General features: G+C 33.4%; 3 protein-coding genes across 7 annotated transcripts in view; 1 reads left to right on the forward strand and 2 right to left on the reverse strand.

Moving 5' to 3' along the window:
* Window positions 1-2,450: 2,450 nt before the first annotated feature.
* On the reverse strand, window positions 2,451-7,159 carry LOC125828688 (uncharacterized). Its single transcript, XM_049508024.1, has 8 exons — window positions 6,798-7,159; window positions 5,569-5,661; window positions 4,612-4,823; window positions 3,980-4,124; window positions 3,824-3,896; window positions 3,108-3,254; window positions 2,850-2,975; window positions 2,451-2,581 (listed from the first exon to the last, which is right to left on the reverse strand). Exons 1-8 carry the CDS (start codon window positions 7,061-7,063, stop codon window positions 2,516-2,518), a joined length of 1,128 nt encoding a protein of 375 aa, XP_049363981.1. The 5' UTR covers window positions 7,064-7,159; the 3' UTR covers window positions 2,451-2,515.
* A 795-nt stretch (window positions 7,160-7,954) lies between these two features.
* The window catches only part of LOC125828662 (rho GDP-dissociation inhibitor 1-like), a 192,250-nt gene continuing 182,220 nt past the window's right edge, over window positions 7,955-17,984 (reverse strand). For all 5 annotated transcript variants that reach the window (XM_049507993.1, XM_049507990.1, XM_049507989.1 and 2 more), the window contains exons 2-6: window positions 10,375-10,476; window positions 10,101-10,161; window positions 8,969-9,199; window positions 8,229-8,353; window positions 7,955-8,064 (exon numbers count right to left, since the gene is read on the reverse strand). In XM_049507993.1, coding sequence (XP_049363950.1) covers window positions 7,984-8,064; window positions 8,229-8,353; window positions 8,969-9,199; window positions 10,101-10,161; window positions 10,375-10,470 — 594 coding nt within the window. In that variant the 5' untranslated portion in view covers window positions 10,471-10,476 and the 3' untranslated portion in view covers window positions 7,955-7,983. The remainder of the gene's footprint in view (window positions 8,065-8,228; window positions 8,354-8,968; window positions 9,200-10,100; window positions 10,162-10,374; window positions 10,477-17,984) is intronic.
* On the forward strand, window positions 12,100-17,304 carry LOC125828660 (cycloeucalenol cycloisomerase). The gene is made up of 9 exons (XM_049507987.1): window positions 12,100-12,263; window positions 12,488-12,626; window positions 12,826-12,968; window positions 13,689-13,772; window positions 14,411-14,452; window positions 14,937-15,047; window positions 15,224-15,415; window positions 15,537-15,634; window positions 16,899-17,304. The coding sequence occupies exons 2-9, from the start codon at window positions 12,620-12,622 to the stop codon at window positions 17,080-17,082; spliced, it is 861 nt and encodes a 286-aa protein (XP_049363944.1). The 5' UTR covers window positions 12,100-12,263; window positions 12,488-12,619; the 3' UTR covers window positions 17,083-17,304.

The following is a 17,984-nucleotide window of genomic DNA, read 5'->3' on the forward strand; positions in this document are numbered from 1 at the left end:
ATGCATACAACTCATGTTACGAATCTCCCTATCATAGATCTTTATTTTTCTCATTGAATGCACACTAGAACTTCCATGTACTGCTCTTCTATTTTTTCTTGGACTAAGTAAGATCCTCCTACTTTTTTACTAGATGAACTATGAAGTAAAGATAGTTTTGTTAATACTGGCATCCAGTAGATGCGCACTTTTACTATTATAGAAGAGTGAGTATAAATTGTGTGTTCATCACGTGTACTTAAGGCAATTTAAATTATATTTGAGGGCATTTTAGTAATGTCACATACGAGCTGTAAAATGTTATAATATGTGCGTTTTCTACTATGGCCAGGTCATCTTTTTACTCCTTAATTCAGTTTATATGTGTCTTGCCTCTTAGCATATACAGATCTTCTTTTGTTAACTTCAACGGCAAGCCTAATTCTACTTTCTTCTATCTTGTTTAAACATTTGAAAGTTCTGATAGTGTGGTTCCATTTTGTTCTTTTTCTCTGATTAGATTTGTCAAAAATCAAGGCTTTTTATTTGGGTCGAGTCGATAATAAAAATAGATTATAATCAAAAGCACTTATTGCAAAGGATAAATCCTCAAGCTTCAAACATCACTATCAGCTGAAACAAATTACTTTTGTTAAAGCTTTAATTATTTCATCCCTTTCCATGGCCAGGAGTGTACTTCATGAGTTTCTCAAGACCTGGTAGCAACTTTTGAACTGTAAAAATACCTCTGTTATTCTAATTCCATCTCATTGTATCCATTATGTCCCTGCAAGTTGCCTGGTCCGGTGTGTAGTATCCTCATCAAGCAGCTGAATTCTCAATCCTGAAAATTACTTCTTGACGATATACTCCACTCGGTCTTATCTCTTCAATCAGGAATAGTTGCCTCAGAACTAACAGAAACTTGAAATATGCTAGGACATTCCTCTTTTAGAGTATCATTTCCATATCACATGTCTAACCAAAATCATGTGCTCCTTGAATTCTTCCCAAATTTTGCTAATCGACTTCCAGGTCCTACTCCACTAGGGAAGAAAGTAGTCTTCTTCTCAAATAAATGATCTTTTCCCCAAGCTAGTCGGTGATTGCTACATGAATACTCTACATCCATTCCATTCTATTTGGATTTTGGACATATTTCACTCCAATACACAGTAATTGGTTTCAGCAAAACTAAACATTCTAAAACTAGACTAGAGAAAAAAGATCCAATCTTTCACATACCTATCAACTCTATCTCCAAGTTTCAACAAGAACTTCTCATTACTGATCTTTTCCCCAAATTATTGATCTTTTTTCCCACTTAGTCAGTGTTACCTACACGAACACTCTACATCCATTAATTCTATTTCAACCCAATTCACTCCAACATTCAACAATTTCGTTTCAAACTAGAGATTACAGAAATACGGTAACTAGCTAAAAATTAACACCAGAAGGATTTTGAATACATGAATTGAATCAAACTTACCATTCGATAAGGATTGTTACAGGAGCTCGATGCATTAGCAGGGGCGGCGCGTGAGATATCATCATCGCCGGTAGCGGTTGATGATAACAGAAGAAGACAACTGAGAATGCTTACTCCGATTAACCGACGTGAAAATGCCATAATTAATCTACTGATCTCCGATTATCTCCGCATAGGGTTTTTGGAGATTCAGTAAGTAAATCTTTCTGTTTTTGCTGAGAAATTTTGAAGGAACCGGGGGCGGGGGGGGGGGGGGGGGGTAGGGGTAGAATTGGAAGAAAATGTGGGTTAAGTTAGGTAATGAGGTCATTATTGGAATTTCATTAATTAAATAGTTTGGCTCAAATATTTTGTATCGTAAATAACCCGTATAAATAAATTATCGAGAACTCATTGAATTGTATTTTTTAGTGACTAGAATTCATAAACCCAAGATTCTGATTTTTGATTGCATTTTCAGACACGTTTGAATACGTTTAGAAGTGTCTACAAAATAATACTACATGCATATATGACGAAACGAGAATTTATATAGCTGATCCTAACTTATTTGAGATTGACGTGTGTTGTATGAATACATCAAACATGTAGATTTTGGGCTTAGCTCTTTACAAAGATGTTTTCTGATACAATTTTTTCGGCTAAATATATATAAACAGAAAAGAAAAAGAGAAGTTTGTTTCGACTTCACTAGATTATATTCGCTAAGGGTATTCAAGATATAACATACATCTGCAAAGAGTAACTTTTGTATTTGTACGAAATGATATTATTTTCTATATACATACATAATAATTTTCGACTAAGCATGTTCAAACTGACCACCTTCTGTCTACGTAGCTACGCTACTGCAAAGAAAAGGTGGTATAAAGAATTGTCCCTTCACATGAATTAGAGTAAACTGTTTCTCACTCTTTTTCTTTCTTGTTCTCCCATGTACATTTTTCTGTCTTTTTCGACTAGCAAGCAACCTTCGTTGGACGCGAAACCATACGTGTATTCTGATGTAAGCAACAAGACTACACGCTCAGCGCGACTCAGCTCTCATACGTTGGCATGCCGGGCAACAAATGATTCCACCAGGGGGTTCACAAGATGAGGTGCCTCGTCCTACAAAATGTCACAACGATGAGACAAACAACCTCACCAAGATGAAATGCAAACTTTGAAGAAACGTCCTTTCTTGACGTTATTGCTTTGTATGTAAACTACTTTGAGTATGCAGATGCCGATGGAGCCATTAGCTAATAGGTTCAACTGAACTCAGTATTTTCTATGCGGAGTATATAGATAGATATGGAACAAACCACTGATGTTTCAATGTATAGTACTAAAAACCTTATTGGTTAAACTCATCAAATTTAAATCTTGAATCTACCTGAGGACAATGGCCAACATTAGGGAGGACGACGAAATCTTCGACTGTATCAAATTTGCCATAGGCTCTACCAAGTTCTATTGGCTCCCAAGGATCCTTGTCACCCCATGCCACCAGAACAGGACACTGCAAAATGCACATTTTGTGGAAGAACATTGATTTTGGCCGCGGAATTCCAAATAAAAAGATTTAGTTTCAAAAACAAGAAAATATAAGACAATGTTGTATGGGAAGTAAAAGCAATAATTCGAGAATCACCTTCACTTGAGGTAGTAGTTCCTCAGGTAGAGGCCCCGCTGAATAGCAAATGAACTCGAGAAACACATCGACAGCACCAGGCTCAAGCCCTGGAAGAAGGATGGCCTGTACTAACTCATCCGTCACCTGGGATGTGTCGTAGTAGCACTGCAGAGCAATTTATCAGATGTCGCCATGGCATCAATCGTCATACAGCATACTAGATGAACTAAATATGAGAAAGCCAAGATTATTTGATCTAAAAATGTCAAAATCCTATAAAAATTCTTACAATTTACTACATGTTTTTCCCTCAAAATGTCTACCAATCACTGTCTTTATACTGGTATTGTCTCCACACCGAAACTAAAGTTATAAGCAGCTGGAAGTCACTTTATTTTGGATGTCAGATTCAGGGGCGGAGCTAGGTAGAGCCAAGGGGTTCATCCAAAACCCCTTGAACGAAAAATTACACTGTTTATACATGGTTAAAAAATATTTTTTATGTACATACAGTAGATGTTGAACCTCATTGGCTTCTTCATGTTTTGAACCTCCTTACTGAATATTCTTGCTCCACCACTGCGTACTTTTTAATAGCTTATGCATGATGCATGTACAATCCAAAATCATATTGTCCAGAATAGCAATTGAGGCACAACATTTCTTACAATCAAGCATTGAAATTCTTCAGCGAAAATAAGTTTATAGACACCGGGGTGCTACATGTTGTATACCTGACACAGAATGTTTTTCACTGCTTCAGGAGTAGCAACACTTTTGAAAAAGAATTTCCCGAGTTCCGTATTTCTGAGGCAAAAACACCTAATATGAGTCCAGTGCAGATAGCAGAAGGTTCGAGTCTTCGAGATATAATGAACAAGGAAGTTCACCTCAATAAATTCTGAAATGCTTTAATCAGTGGTCTACCAAACCAAGGCTGCTTCGTTATATGCAGCATTCGGAGAGAGATATTTAAAAGAAGAATGCCTCTACAGAGTTGTGGTTCCAAAATGGCAGCCTGAAGACCAACAAGCCCTGCAGAGGAAGCCAGAAAGTTCTTTTATGGGTTATAAACATCACATAACATAAAGAACAACAACATGAAATAAGCACATGAGCCCAAAAAACTAGAGAAAATGATGCCCTCGTGAAATCGCTTTGCCACTGTGACCCAGAGAAAAAACTCCAAGAGATGAAGGCACCAAAGCAAGAAAAAGGGATGCCCGGTGCAGGTGGGGTTCAGGGAAAGGCCGTACCACAAGGGTCTATTGTATGCAGCCTTACCCTGCTGTTCTGCAAGAGGTTGTTTCCATTTTCCATGGCTCGAACCTTTGAGAACGATTCTCTTTTTGTCAAAAAGAAAAAAAAAAACTTTTGTTTTCACTTTGAGTGCCGAAAGTATGATTTTGTGTTTTTGAGCATCAATTGGAATATTTCATGAGTATGTGAAATGAATCTATTGCCAAGATATAAGTACATCAACTTTAAGCTCATAATACAAAACAGAAGGAGAAGAGGTCACCTCCAATGGAATTGCAAATGAAGAAGGCTTTATCTCCAATGACATCCTTACAAAAATCGTTTAGTTGGCTGCCCCACGTTTCAAATGAATAAAAGTTGTCTACACCAAGCTCACGAGGATTTGGTTTGTCTGAATAGCCATAACCAATAAGGTCGATAGAGAACACCCGATGTGACTGTGCAAGAACAGGTAGATTTTTTCTCCAGTGGTCACTGTGGGAAAAGGATCATTCCGAATGCGGGTTCAAAGACAATCAAAAAGTAACAAAGTGACAAAGACGATCTATGTGCGCGGAACCAATAAGTTGAAACTTGCATTCAAATGTAACCAAATCAATCAACAGCCAGCAAAATAAGATACACGTGAATGTTGTGTTCTTGTTTGCAACTATAAAGAAATTCTTACTCCCTCTGTTTCAATTTGTTCGTCTTATCTTTTTTGTCTGTTTCAACAAGAAGCCCTCTTTCCTTTTTTGACAACTCTTTAATTCTAACTTTCCACACCGCATGTTTAAGACCACAAAATTCAAAATTCTTCTTTACTTTTTTAAACTACGTGTCAAGTCAAAACCAAACAAACAAATTGAAATGGAGGGATTACCATTTATGCCATTTCCGTTGTTAGCCTATGGCAGCAAGATGTAAGTTTTACAAGCACAAATTGGCTCAAGTGATGAAAGATCATCTATACTTGGTAAAGAAAACAAGATTGATTGCGAAGTTCTCAGTATTATTCTATAGTTTCCATTCAAGTATCTTTGAAGAAAATTAGCATAACAGACTATTGGTTTTGGTATACAGATGGACAAAACGTATCAAAGATAACCTACATGTTAAAATTCAAATTCTATAATCTACTATGTGATTAAAACTTCAGAGCCAAAAGAGAAAGGGACATTCTATTTGTGGTGTAGTTTTGCAAATTAATACCTATAAGCAAAATGTGATTGATGTTGACCTGTTTGCTCCAAAACCATGGACTAAAACGAGCGCAGGGCCACTGTTGCCACAAAACTGGTATCGGATGGAATAGCCCTTCCAGTTCCACGTACTGCAGGACCAAAAACAAAAATATAAACAGTTGAAGATGGAAAGTGCAAAATCAGGCAATACACCAAATGATATCATTAAGAAATCTTAACTAACAAAATAGTCATAGTCTTGATAACATTCACAATCTTCCCAAATATTGATTATTTCGAAACATTCAATTGATTCGCCACAGCTTGTTCTGCAAGTACTTTCCAAGCATAGTGGGAATGTAATTTTCTTAACAGAAACGTATGTGCTCGAGTTATAGAAAGGTAATAGCTTTATGATTAATCATAAAGTTTTTTTCATCTACTACACCAACTAGCATTACTATATATTCAATCTGTCACTAGTCCCACTCCACTCTTTTAGTAAGGAAGAAGTACATCGATCGATCAATCAATCAACTAAGTTTAAATCCCAACTAGTTGGAGTTCACTATATTTAGAGACTGATGGAGCATATAAATACTAGTATTCAACCGAGCACATCATTTCAAAACGGAACCAACCTCTATGAGTAAAAATAACCAAAATATCAACAATTATCAAATTCCGAACCCATATTTCATAATTCATACGTACAATGGATTCAGTGGAAAGAGCCTAATGGTTGAACTCGTCAAACTTAAATCTTAGATTAGCCTTTGGTTACAAGAATCCCCTATATATATTCCCCTCTATAGGGACAGGAGCGGAGCTACAAGCTTGTCTATGGGTTTGGCTCAAAACCTATATTTGTACTCAAACATCCACTTAATACACCAACAACAACAACATACCCAGTGTAACTCCGCAAGTGAGATTGTGGGGTTTGTGGAGAATAGTGTATACGCAGACCTTTCCCCTACCTTGGAACACGTAGAGAACCTATGTAGATAACATCCACTTAATATGTATAAATAATCTATCAACAACCTAGTAAGCTGTCTTTTCTAGAATTCAAAAACTCATAAACTCAAAATCCCAGCTCCGCATTAGGGGCTCATTTCATATCAAAGATAAAGTAACCTACTGTAAAACTCCCCACATTACAACTCTCAATCTTTCTTCTTACTTCCAAGTCCATTGGGCAACAAAAGCTAGTCTTTTTTCACCTATTGTTTGGGGGGGGGGGGGGGGTATGAGCAAGAATACAAAAAGATTAGATTTTTACCTGGTTTTGACATCAATGGAAACTTGGGTTTTGTTATCTTTAGAGGTTTCATCAATTGAACAATCATTTACAAGTGAATTTGATATATATCCACAAGATTTTGGATTCTTGATAGAAAAGAACAACTTTTTAGGAACATATTTTTTGGTACAAAAAGGGATTGAACTAATAGAGATTTTCTTGTTTATGCTTTGTGAAAATGAAACAGGGAAATCTAATTTAGATATGGTGATTGTTGAAGAACTTGTAATTGCCATAATAATCATAGAAATCAAAACACACAGAAAGAATGAGAGTGTTGAAGCTAAGTTGCAAATAAAGCGAAGAAAAATCTAATTTTTTTCCAAACTGTTTGGACAGCATCAAGCCACATATATACACTCATGTCCCTATATTTTCTTGAAATTAATAGTATTGTGTTTAGTGAAGGTGAGTAGATAGTCGAGTGTTGATTCAATATCACTTTTTAATATTGTCGTTGTTATTCTCGTATTATCTTATTTCTTCAATTTTAGCATCATTTTATTTTTTGGAAAAATAGTATCTTTATCTTCCCAAGATATGATTAAAGTTATGTATAGGTTACATTTTTATATTTCACTCGTGAAATTACAACGAATATAATGATTTAAATAATTTTTTATTTGATTTAGCTCATTTGATTTATACATAGTTATTATAGTAGAAACTTTTATGTAAAGTCTATATACTAGTTAAATAATTAAACTCATAATTTTTTCAATATTAGAATATGTATCTAATTCATTTTTAATTTAGTAAGTAAATATAATTTTTAAATACTCTAAATAGTTAAACATTTTATTCATTATATTTTTTTAAAAAAAATTAGATTATATTATACATCGTACAAGATTGTACGAATAATTGTTAAAAAGTGTGAGTAGTGATAATCGACAATGATCAATGATTTATAATGATTATGTCAATGTGCAATATAATTGCACGTTAAAAGTAATTGTGTCGGACAAATAGATAAAGTGGTGATAATTGTTACATTTGCAAAAAAAATTAAGTAAAAAGTTTTTCATTTTCATGATTCGAATTCAATATTACTAATTAAATAATAATATTTTTCTATTTGACTTTCAAGAAAAAATCCTCAACTCTCTACATTATGCTTAGCCTCTTTGGAAAAAAAATATGAAATTATATGAAAACTACAAATTTAGGGGCTTTCAGGCCATTGCCTTTGAATGTCAAAGTAGTATGTGATATCCACATAGCATCTTTCTTTTTCATCTATAACCTGAAACACCAAAAAAAAATAAAAAATGGTTAGCGGCAATAAATATATATATTAATAAAAAATGTTAAAATATTTATTGATATTAGCTAATTGTCACTGAATTCATATCGCTATAAATTTTGAAGACATTTACAAAAAAATGTTAATTGCTGCTAAAAATATACCTGTGTTCTTGTAGTATATAAACCCCTTGCAAAGACACCAGAAGGTGTGACATCTTCTTCTAATTCATATACATATGGCTCTTTTCTAGGTTCAAAAGTTCCCAACATCACTTGAGACTTATCAACTGCCATAACAATGAAATGTTTTTAAATAAATAAAAGGAAAAATTACGCGATATCATAAATATGTAGACTGTATTTATAATATAAACAACTATAGTTTCAAAAAATTATAAAGTGGGGGCTATATCTTAAGATTTGTAGCAAATGCACAATACACATATACATTGATATAGCTCTTTTGCATGTTTTAACTAATACAATATGTGTTGATAGTAATTGTAGCTAGCTACGTTTAAATTCAGCTCAAATCAATTATACATCACCCTCAATAATGTTGCTACTCACACATATCTCTCTCGAAAATCTTTTAATCATGATATTCATATTCATGATGTACTCAATATAGAACACTTAACACAACAACAACAAGAAAAAAAAAACATGTGAATTAGAGAGTACACAAAATACAAGTGAAGGGTAAAAAACACATCTAAAGTAGTTCATTTTTTCGAGCTTCATATCTGAACTATCACCAACTATCAATTGTTCACTTCTCCTACTTGAAATCAATATCGTATGAAACTCGCATATATGATAGTTCAGATATGAAACTCAAAAAATTGATATACTTTAGATGTATTTTTTATCATTAACTCGAATGTTTAATTTGTATTTACCTCTTACACCAGTTTTCCATGTAGTGTTGATGTATTTGAGACCACAAACAACATTGTTGGAGACAGTAAATGAAAATTTGAGTTTGTATCTACTTGCTTCCTTGAGAGTGAAGAGACATTCTTTAGGTGTGGAAAAGAATGGCTCACATAACACTAACTCTGGTCTCTCAGGACAAATTATGTATAATTTTGGTTCTTGTACTTCTGGTTCTAATTCATTCTCTGCTTCAACTATAAAAAATAATAATATAAGATTATAAACACAAAATTCTTGTTAATAATAACATAAGATTAAAAATAAATGACATTTTGTGTAGAGAAACCAAAGAAAATAAAAATTGTTAGATGATTTATTTTCGATCTGTCAAATTTTTGGTGGACAGAAGTATTTGATTCATGAACTTGTAGGCAAAACTCGATATAACTAATTTTCAATGGGTAATACAACCCCCCCTGTACCACGACGGACTTAGTTTTAAAAAAAAGTTTATCTGAATTAAATATTTCTTGAATAGAAGTACTTATATAGATATATATGTGGGGAATCGTGAAACTTTTAATAAATATTAAGTTTTGAATCTGTAATTATAAAAGTGTAATACGTTTAGTTGTGGCGGCATAAAGGTTGAAATATCTTGAATATAATTTTATTCAAGCAGAATAGCATACGTGTGATAAAATAATTAAAGTGCGAGCAAACTAAAAAAAAAAGAGGTATATTGTGATAGCTTTACTTGGAAAATTGGTCCCTTTTTTTTTTTTAGCAAGAATGAATAGAATTAGTTTATTGTAGTTTTTAATATTTCTAACATAAAATAATATTAGGTTAGAATATAATCTCTCCCGTCCACTTTTAATTGTCATAGTGTTTCTTTTTAGAGTCAATGATAATGATTTCGATTAACATTTTATGATGTATTTTTTCATCATATTGATATACACAAAATTATAATTTATAATACTTTTCGTATAGTTTTTGAATATCTAATTTTTTTTATTTAAAATATCGAATTAATGTAATCTAATTTAACTTTGTAAATTAGTTAAATTGACTTTCGAAAAATGTAACATAACAAACATAACAATTAAAAGTGAACTATATGAATTGTAAATTTGGACACCAAGAATATACCTTCATCTGAAGTGCTATAATCACTCTCAAGAAGTTGCTCCTCCCTCAAACTTTCATCATCCTTTCAAGTAAAAACAAACAATACATAATTAATCACACATATAATTATCTATCAATTATATTCTTAATAAAGAAAAAAAGAAGGCATTATGATATATCAACACCAAGTTTTAATAGACAGAGTTATTTGATATTTGTACAGGTGGATAATAGCAAATATTCCGTAACATTAATTTAGATGCACATAAGCTGACACAAACATCACCATTATTACCTGCATCTTCATATTCTCTTGTTGATTATTTTCATCCATCATTGTGTCCATGATCAAGGCCTTGCTTGGTGAGATTGGTTCAACAATAGCTGACATTTTCACTTGCCTTTTTTTTACAATCGAGAAATTCACGAGAGTTAATGATGGACGATATATCTATATATATATTTTATTTTTTTTATAATCGAGAAATCCTCAAAAGTTAGTTGCACACAATTCGAAAATTTAGTGAATAACAATGAACTCGCCCCTCTACCCTTCTTCACTTAAATTATCACCACCAAATTATTTAAAGAAAAATATGAATGAAGAAGAAAGGGTTGTAATGGTGGTGAAATTGAAGTGCAAAGGTGGAAGAGTCTTAAGATAAAGAGAAATTAGAAGAATTTCAAGAAAGTGATTAATGTTTATGGTATTAATTAATTATTTAATTTGTTAATTATGGGGGAAAACAAGAATTAAGGGAAGCTTAATTTTGTTCATTCATGTTGAAAGGTGAATATGAGGTTATAACAGAATTCTGTTTCATGCCAATGGATTTCAATGTTCTAGAAAAATATTTTTCTCTTCGATTCAATTTTCAATATATGTATTAGAACTCGATTAATTCAAATTTGCGTAGTATAAAGACTATTTAAACTTTACATGCTCTTTAGAAAACAACGATTAACACTAGTATTTATCGTAATATTTATATTTATTAATGTATAATCTTATGTCTTGAAAAATATTTTCTAAAATAATACTAATAATTATTAAAAATAAATAACATAATTACCAGAATTTGTGTTCAATTCGTGTCTTACGTCTAGATTTTTTTCTTGGTTTTCATTTTGTGTTTAATTATTGTATTCTAGTCCAATTAATTCAAACTTACATATTGTGTGCCTATACACATCCTCCAAGAAACAACGATTAATATGAATATTTTATCATAATATTCGTATTAATTGATGTATAGTCTTACGTCTTAAAAAAATATATTTTTTAAGAAATAATTAATACTTTTTTTTGAAATCGCAGATTAACCTGCAACCGCTACAATCTCTACCACTGTTTTTTCCATTCAGAGTGAGTATTTTGTGTACACTAGGCAAACTACCACGGTGTAATAGCTGTGGTGGAAACCACACATAAAATATAAACAACACTAAGTAAATCCTATGCGATAAACTCGACTCAAAAAATATTGAGGAAAATCAATCATGAGTTATCTATATAAGCCAACTAAATCATTCTAAATGACAATTTATATTTTCTTGATATGTTAAAATGGCCGATTAAAAATAATCCCGACTTGAATAAAATCACGAAGAAGTGGCTGGCGTGCCATATTTAACACGTGTATGTCCTAATTTACTGTGGTCCAAAGCTAGCAATCCGTTAAATCAGATTCTCCACCTACTCCTGCTACGCATCTTTTAATTTGACTTTATAGATTAATTTTTTATATATAAATAAATATTTAACTTTATATAAAATTATTAATAGAATATGGTAATTCATATTTTATGTGTATTATATTATATAAAATATCTATTAATTTAATTTTATATAAATTTATATATTTATTTATTATATTCAGGACAAAAAGGCATAAATATCAACGAACGTGAAATAAACTAAAGTAACACTTATTTTTGCTGTCCAGAATCTGCAGATCCACTAGTTCTCTTTTGTAATTTAATCTAAAAAACTTAGCTGTCTTTTTTCAGATTTTAATCAGGCAAATACAAAAATATACTATAGATTATATTATAAAATAAGAAAAACTAAATAGCTCTAGTAGATTGTCCTTTTCTTTTCTGCTGTATTATTCTCTTCACTCTGCTTGACTGCTTCTCACGCTCTTCTTCATCAATCATCACAGGTAAGTGGACTCATTTTAGGTATTTTTTCAACTTTTTCTATATTTTGATGCTTAATTTGAAAAGGGTATTGATTTTCTTTTCTTGTAATGGGTTTAATTTATAATTATAGTAGATAAAAATCCTACCTTTTTTTTTTTTGTAATATGCATATTTAATTTGTGGGTCAACTTTAGTTTTAGCTTTCTTGGATGTTTTTATACTAAAGATTGATTCTTGGAATGTTTTTTGTAATGGGGTTTCAGGTTATTCATATTTGGATTTGCTTATGAGTTTAAGGGCAAGTTCTAGTTTGTGACTGAGCTATAAATAATCTTGGGTTTTCTCCAAGTTCAATTTTTTGAGTGAGGAGGAAACTCATTGATGTGTGGAGACAAATGAAAGGTGAGTTCTTGGATTTACCTACTTGGGATCTATGTTGCTTGGACTCTTCAAAAATGTCAATGTTTGTGTGTTGGATTCTCCAACAGTATGTATTTTTGGAGAATTCGAATCAAAAGTTGAAGAGTCCGCGCAACTTATCTTGTTTTGGAAGTTTTTTTCTTGTTAATGTTTCTTATGTAATGGAATGTGATTTCTCCAGGTAAAAAAATGAATAGTGCAACACCTAGTCTGTGGTTAGCTCAAAACCCTAGCAAGAGATGGGGTGAAGTGTTCTTTCTGCTTTACACTCCCTTTTGGCTCACCTTGTGCCTTGGTGTTGTGGTTCCATTCAAGCTCTATGAGGTGTGTGACATGTCGTTGAATTGATTGAACATCTCATCTAAAAGCTTAATCTTTAAAAACAAAACCTTTTTTATTTATATAATTACATCTTAACTTATGTAGTAGAGATTTTGTGAGTTTATGAATGTTGGAGATTGTATTTGTATGTTTGAACCATGGCCTTGTGATGTGCTTGTTTAGTTCTATGGTGATTTTAAAAAAAGTTGTCTTTTCTATGAGGGGGAAAGGAAATTAGGGAAATCAGAGATGAGGACCGTGTAAAGGGAAGTGAATGTTCCTTATTACTATTGCCTAATGGGGCAGGATAGATTGGAGTATTTCGGGGATGTGTACCACCAAACTTGATTAGTTTGCAATTGAGGCTTGACTGATAGATTATTTGTAATATTGCCTATAGAAAGAGGAAGATAAAGGAGCAACATGCAAAATTTTATGAGAAGCCATTAATTTTGCATATTTCAATCTATGATGAAAATTAGTGAAACCTTGTAGCTTTCTATGAGGCATCTTGAAATTCTGAAACTTCAGATGTTTTTGAAGACTTTGATTCTAGTTTTGCTTGTGGGGAATGATGCAAGAAACAATGGATCATCCTTATTTTCCGTTACATTAAACTAGAAAGCGTGAGAGAGGATTGTATGTAGTGAATTTTTATGTTGTCTCTTGTTAAGATATTCCGTATGATTTATTTGTAACTAACAGAGTGACTTATTATGACAGGATTTCACAGAATGGGAATACCTCTTGGTGGGGCTTATTTCTGCACTTCCTGCTTTAATTGTACCCATGATATTTGTCGGAAAGGTGAGTTCTGTCTCCTACTACTGAAGCCCGGGTGATGAATCAACAATTTAATAACCAGACCTGTAAAGTTTTTCAGTGGCTTATTCAAATGAGCTGCAAAGAAGGGGAGTCTTGGAGTAACTGGTAAAGTTGCTGCCATGTGACATGAAGTCACGGGTTCGAGCTGTGGAAACAGCTTCTTGCAGAAATGCAGGGTACAATTGCGTACAATAGACCCTTGTGCTGGGGCCTTCCCCAGACCCCTCACATAGAGGGAGCTTAGTGCACCGGGCTTCCCTTTTTTAAAAATAAAAATAAATTACTACCAGTTATCTTTTTGTCACCTTTTCTCATATCAAACTACTCAATTCGGTCATTATGGATTTGTGCTTAGCGGAGGAGATAAAATACTCATAACTTTTATGTTTAATGTAGGAGATAAAATGATTTTTTACGAGTCTAAATTCTCATGTGCAAACTGTTGCATTTGAGTGATGAGCCTTTTCCTGTAACTAGCCAAGCTCATGAGTGCAACTTCGTCATGTCTATTCTTGATGATATAACTAGTGGGATCTATATAGTTAAAAAAAAATAGCTCTATAGCATTTTCTCACAAAACTAGTCACATGACGGTTTATTATTACATGTAACTTTTGCAGGCTGACAGGAACCTTGCTTGGAAGGATCGTTATTGGGTGAAGGCAAGTATTCTTGAAGAAGAATTATCAATTACTTGTTTGCAATTTGAAGGACCCATCGATAAGCCTCTCTTATGATTCGTTTCTAGATTTAATTATCATATGACACATTGACCAAAGTAGACTCAGTTTGGAAAATATTCTCTTGGAGAGAAAAGATAAATATAAGTGACAAAAAATAAAGAAGAAAAGAAAAATCAGTTTTTGTTGCCATAGCTTGTGAAATTGGGTTGTCTTTCTTGATTTATGCTATCTGAGCTCCCTTACATTGGTGCTAATAGACAAAATTACTAAAATTGGCACAGATTAATTGGCTAGAAGTTTCTAATGACCTCTTAATGGAACTCCTATTGTGGATTCTTTAGTTGAATAGGGTGGCACAGACAAGAAATTTCCTTGTTACACATGTCGCTAATTTGACGATTCTTTCTCTAAGAATTCTTTTTGGTGCTTCTCTGGACTGACTATTGGTTTGCTGTTATTCCAGGCTAATCTCTGGATAGCAATTTTCACTTACGTTGGGAATTACTTTTGGACCCACTATTTCTTCACAGTTTTGGGGGCTTCTTATACATTTCCATCTTGGAAGATGAATAATGTAAGCCATCTGTTAATTTTTTTTGTTTGACTCCGTTCTTCACTTGGAATTTTCATTTTACCACAAAGGTAGGGGTAAGGTCTGCTATACCCACCCTCCCTAGACCCCACTTGTGAGATTATACTGGGCATGTTGTTGTTGTATTGGCAAAAGCTATATAATGCGACTCTCTGCAGGTACCCCACACAACTTTCCTTCTAGCACATGTTTGCTTCCTGTTTTACCATGTCTCTGCAAACATGACCCTTCGTAGACTACAGCATGCTATTGCTGATTTGCCCGAGAATATTCAATGGGCTTTCAGGGCTGGGTGGATTCTGGCATATGCTTATTTTATAGCTTATCTGGAGACATTAGCTATTTCCAATGTAAGTGGTCAATTGTAGGAGTCCAGAAATATCTTACTTAAGGGTATATAGCTTTATTAGATTTCTTTGAGATGCATGAATAAAGCTAAACGAATCACTTGTTTGTTTCTGACCTATGCAGTTTCCGTACTATGACTTCGTGGACCGAGCAGTCATGTATAAAGTTGGTTCCTTGTTTTATGCGATCTACTTCATTGTAAGCTATCCAATGTTTTTCAGGTAAGAACTTTTTTCCCTGTAGTTTCTGCTCCTGAAGTTCTGCTAGTGCAGATATGGTTTATTTACAGTGTCGTTCCAATGTCGTTTAACAAACTTCTTCAATTTTTTATCATTTGATTGCATTAGTCAAATCAGTACTGAACTAGAGTGGAAAATGAGGATATGTAAAGATTATGAGTACTACACAAGGTGGATGAGTTCAGTCCACCGACTAGCTGAGTTAAACATACTTCACAATATTCCATAGAATTGCCTCAGGGTAGATAATGCTGGAGGGAGATCGAGTTCTATGAGATGTATTTTGACAAGGTTTCAGATTTAAAGGTAGAAATGTAATTTGCTGAAAGAACATCTGTTCTCAAGTTAAGCTTGCCTCAGTTTTTGTTGAGCAGCGAGATGCTCATTATACTTCAAAGATTTTCTTGGCCAACTGACCTTGCAAATAAATTGAGGCCGAAACAGATGAGTGCATTATTGAGTTGATTGACGTTGTTGTAAAGAGTTAAAGGGCTTTATAAAAGTCATCTAATCTTTATCTTAGCAGTGCTAGTAGCTCTCTTCAATCTCTTTTTTTTTAATCACAGCCTTCTAAACTCGGTGGATAATGGGCCCGCCCCTCTACCCTTCTCCACTTAAATACCAGGCTTCGCTTTACTCTTCAATCTTTTCTAGAGGGCTATTCATGAATATTTCAACGCAATTTGACGGTTGACAGTGAGATTTGGTCTACTCTAGTTTTCCAGATATAAGGTGTGCTACAAGTGAAAGTGGTCTAAGTTTAGGATTGGTAAATTTCACACTGGACTTGTTTAGGATTGGTAAATTTCTATACTTCACTATTATTAAAAGAAAAAAATCTACGAAGTTCTTAACTGTTGCTTTTGTAAGTGCTTTTCTAAAACCATAGGCAACACAAACACCTTGTTACCGTTTGTGGATTTTAACCAAGATTAGGTGATCTAACCTTAAATCTGTATCATACTACACGCCTACACACCATTGTTGATTTGTCGTTAGTCATTGTGGTCCAGAACCTAATGCATTCTTACTCTGTGATCTTTTACTGATCAGTTTTCTCCTTGGGTGCTTGCTTTTACGTAACATCCTTGTAACCATTTGTGGAGTTTAACCAAGATTAGGTGATCTAACCTTAAATGTGCATCGTACTGCATGTCTACACCATTGTCGTTAATCATTGTGGTCCAGAACATAACACGCTTCTTACAAATCATTTTTCTCTGTTGGTACTTGCTTTAATGTGCAGGGTTGATGAGAAACCTGGAGATTCATGGGACTTGCCAAGAGTGTCCATTGATGCATTGGGTGCTGCAATGCTAGTCACCATCTTACTCGACTTATGGCGCATTTGTCTAGGTTCCATTGTTCCGGTGCCAGAAACCAAACAATGTCCTCAATCAGGACTCCCATGGTTTGCCATGACATCTTGAAGGACTCCGAAGCACGAGACTCAGAAAAGTTAACACCTACTGTAAAATCACAGATGTTCAGAGTCTTTTCTTGAAATGTTGTTCAGTGTTGACTATGATCAGATTGAACCCTTGTTGTACTCTTACCAACTTTTAGACATTTCTCAGAATGATGTTTAACTTGTACTCTTTCTGAACACTATGTTTTATTAGTAGCTTCTATGAAACTGGTGCCTCTGTGTATTTCTTTGTAGCAACAACAACAACATAGCCAGTGTAATCCCACGAGTGGAGTCTGGGGAGCGTAGGACTGTATGCAAATCATACTCCTACCTTACAGATGTTGTTTTCGATAGATTCTTAGCTCAAGTAAAACATATACTATGCAAAGCAAATACAATAGTGATGAAACCAGGTAAAAACAATGAAGAAGAAAAATAGTAGCAACACTAAAAAATATGATACCTCAAGTAAATGAAACATCAGGTAATACTAAAATAAAATATTAAAATAAAATAATTATACAAAAAAATGACCTTGATTACCAAATATAACAGACTTCTTTTTTTTGTATTCTAAAAATAAACATGAGGTTGACTAATACCAAGACTTCTAGTAGCTAGAGTATGGTTTACGGATTTGATCGAATTTAATAAATTTAGTTTAAATCTAAGTGATTGAACACTTATAAATTTTAAATCTTGACTACGCTCTTGCTTTTGGTATAAAATGCTTTTCTGGCAATTTGCTTTTCACCATTAAAGACAAAAAATGTCAAAAAGGACTGTTGTTGACCCATTGTGCATTTTTAAAAATCTGATCTGTCTGTAATTTTTTTTTTAATTTCCCATTTTCAGATCCAGAACAAATTCATTTATAAAAGGTACTACATATAACAATTAAATAATCATTTCAGGTTCGAA

This window comes from Solanum verrucosum, unplaced genomic scaffold, assembly GCF_900185275.1.
Source record: "Solanum verrucosum unplaced genomic scaffold, falcon-dt-bn FXZP01000273.1, whole genome shotgun sequence".
Lineage (NCBI taxonomy): Eukaryota > Viridiplantae > Streptophyta > Magnoliopsida > Solanales > Solanaceae > Solanum > Solanum verrucosum.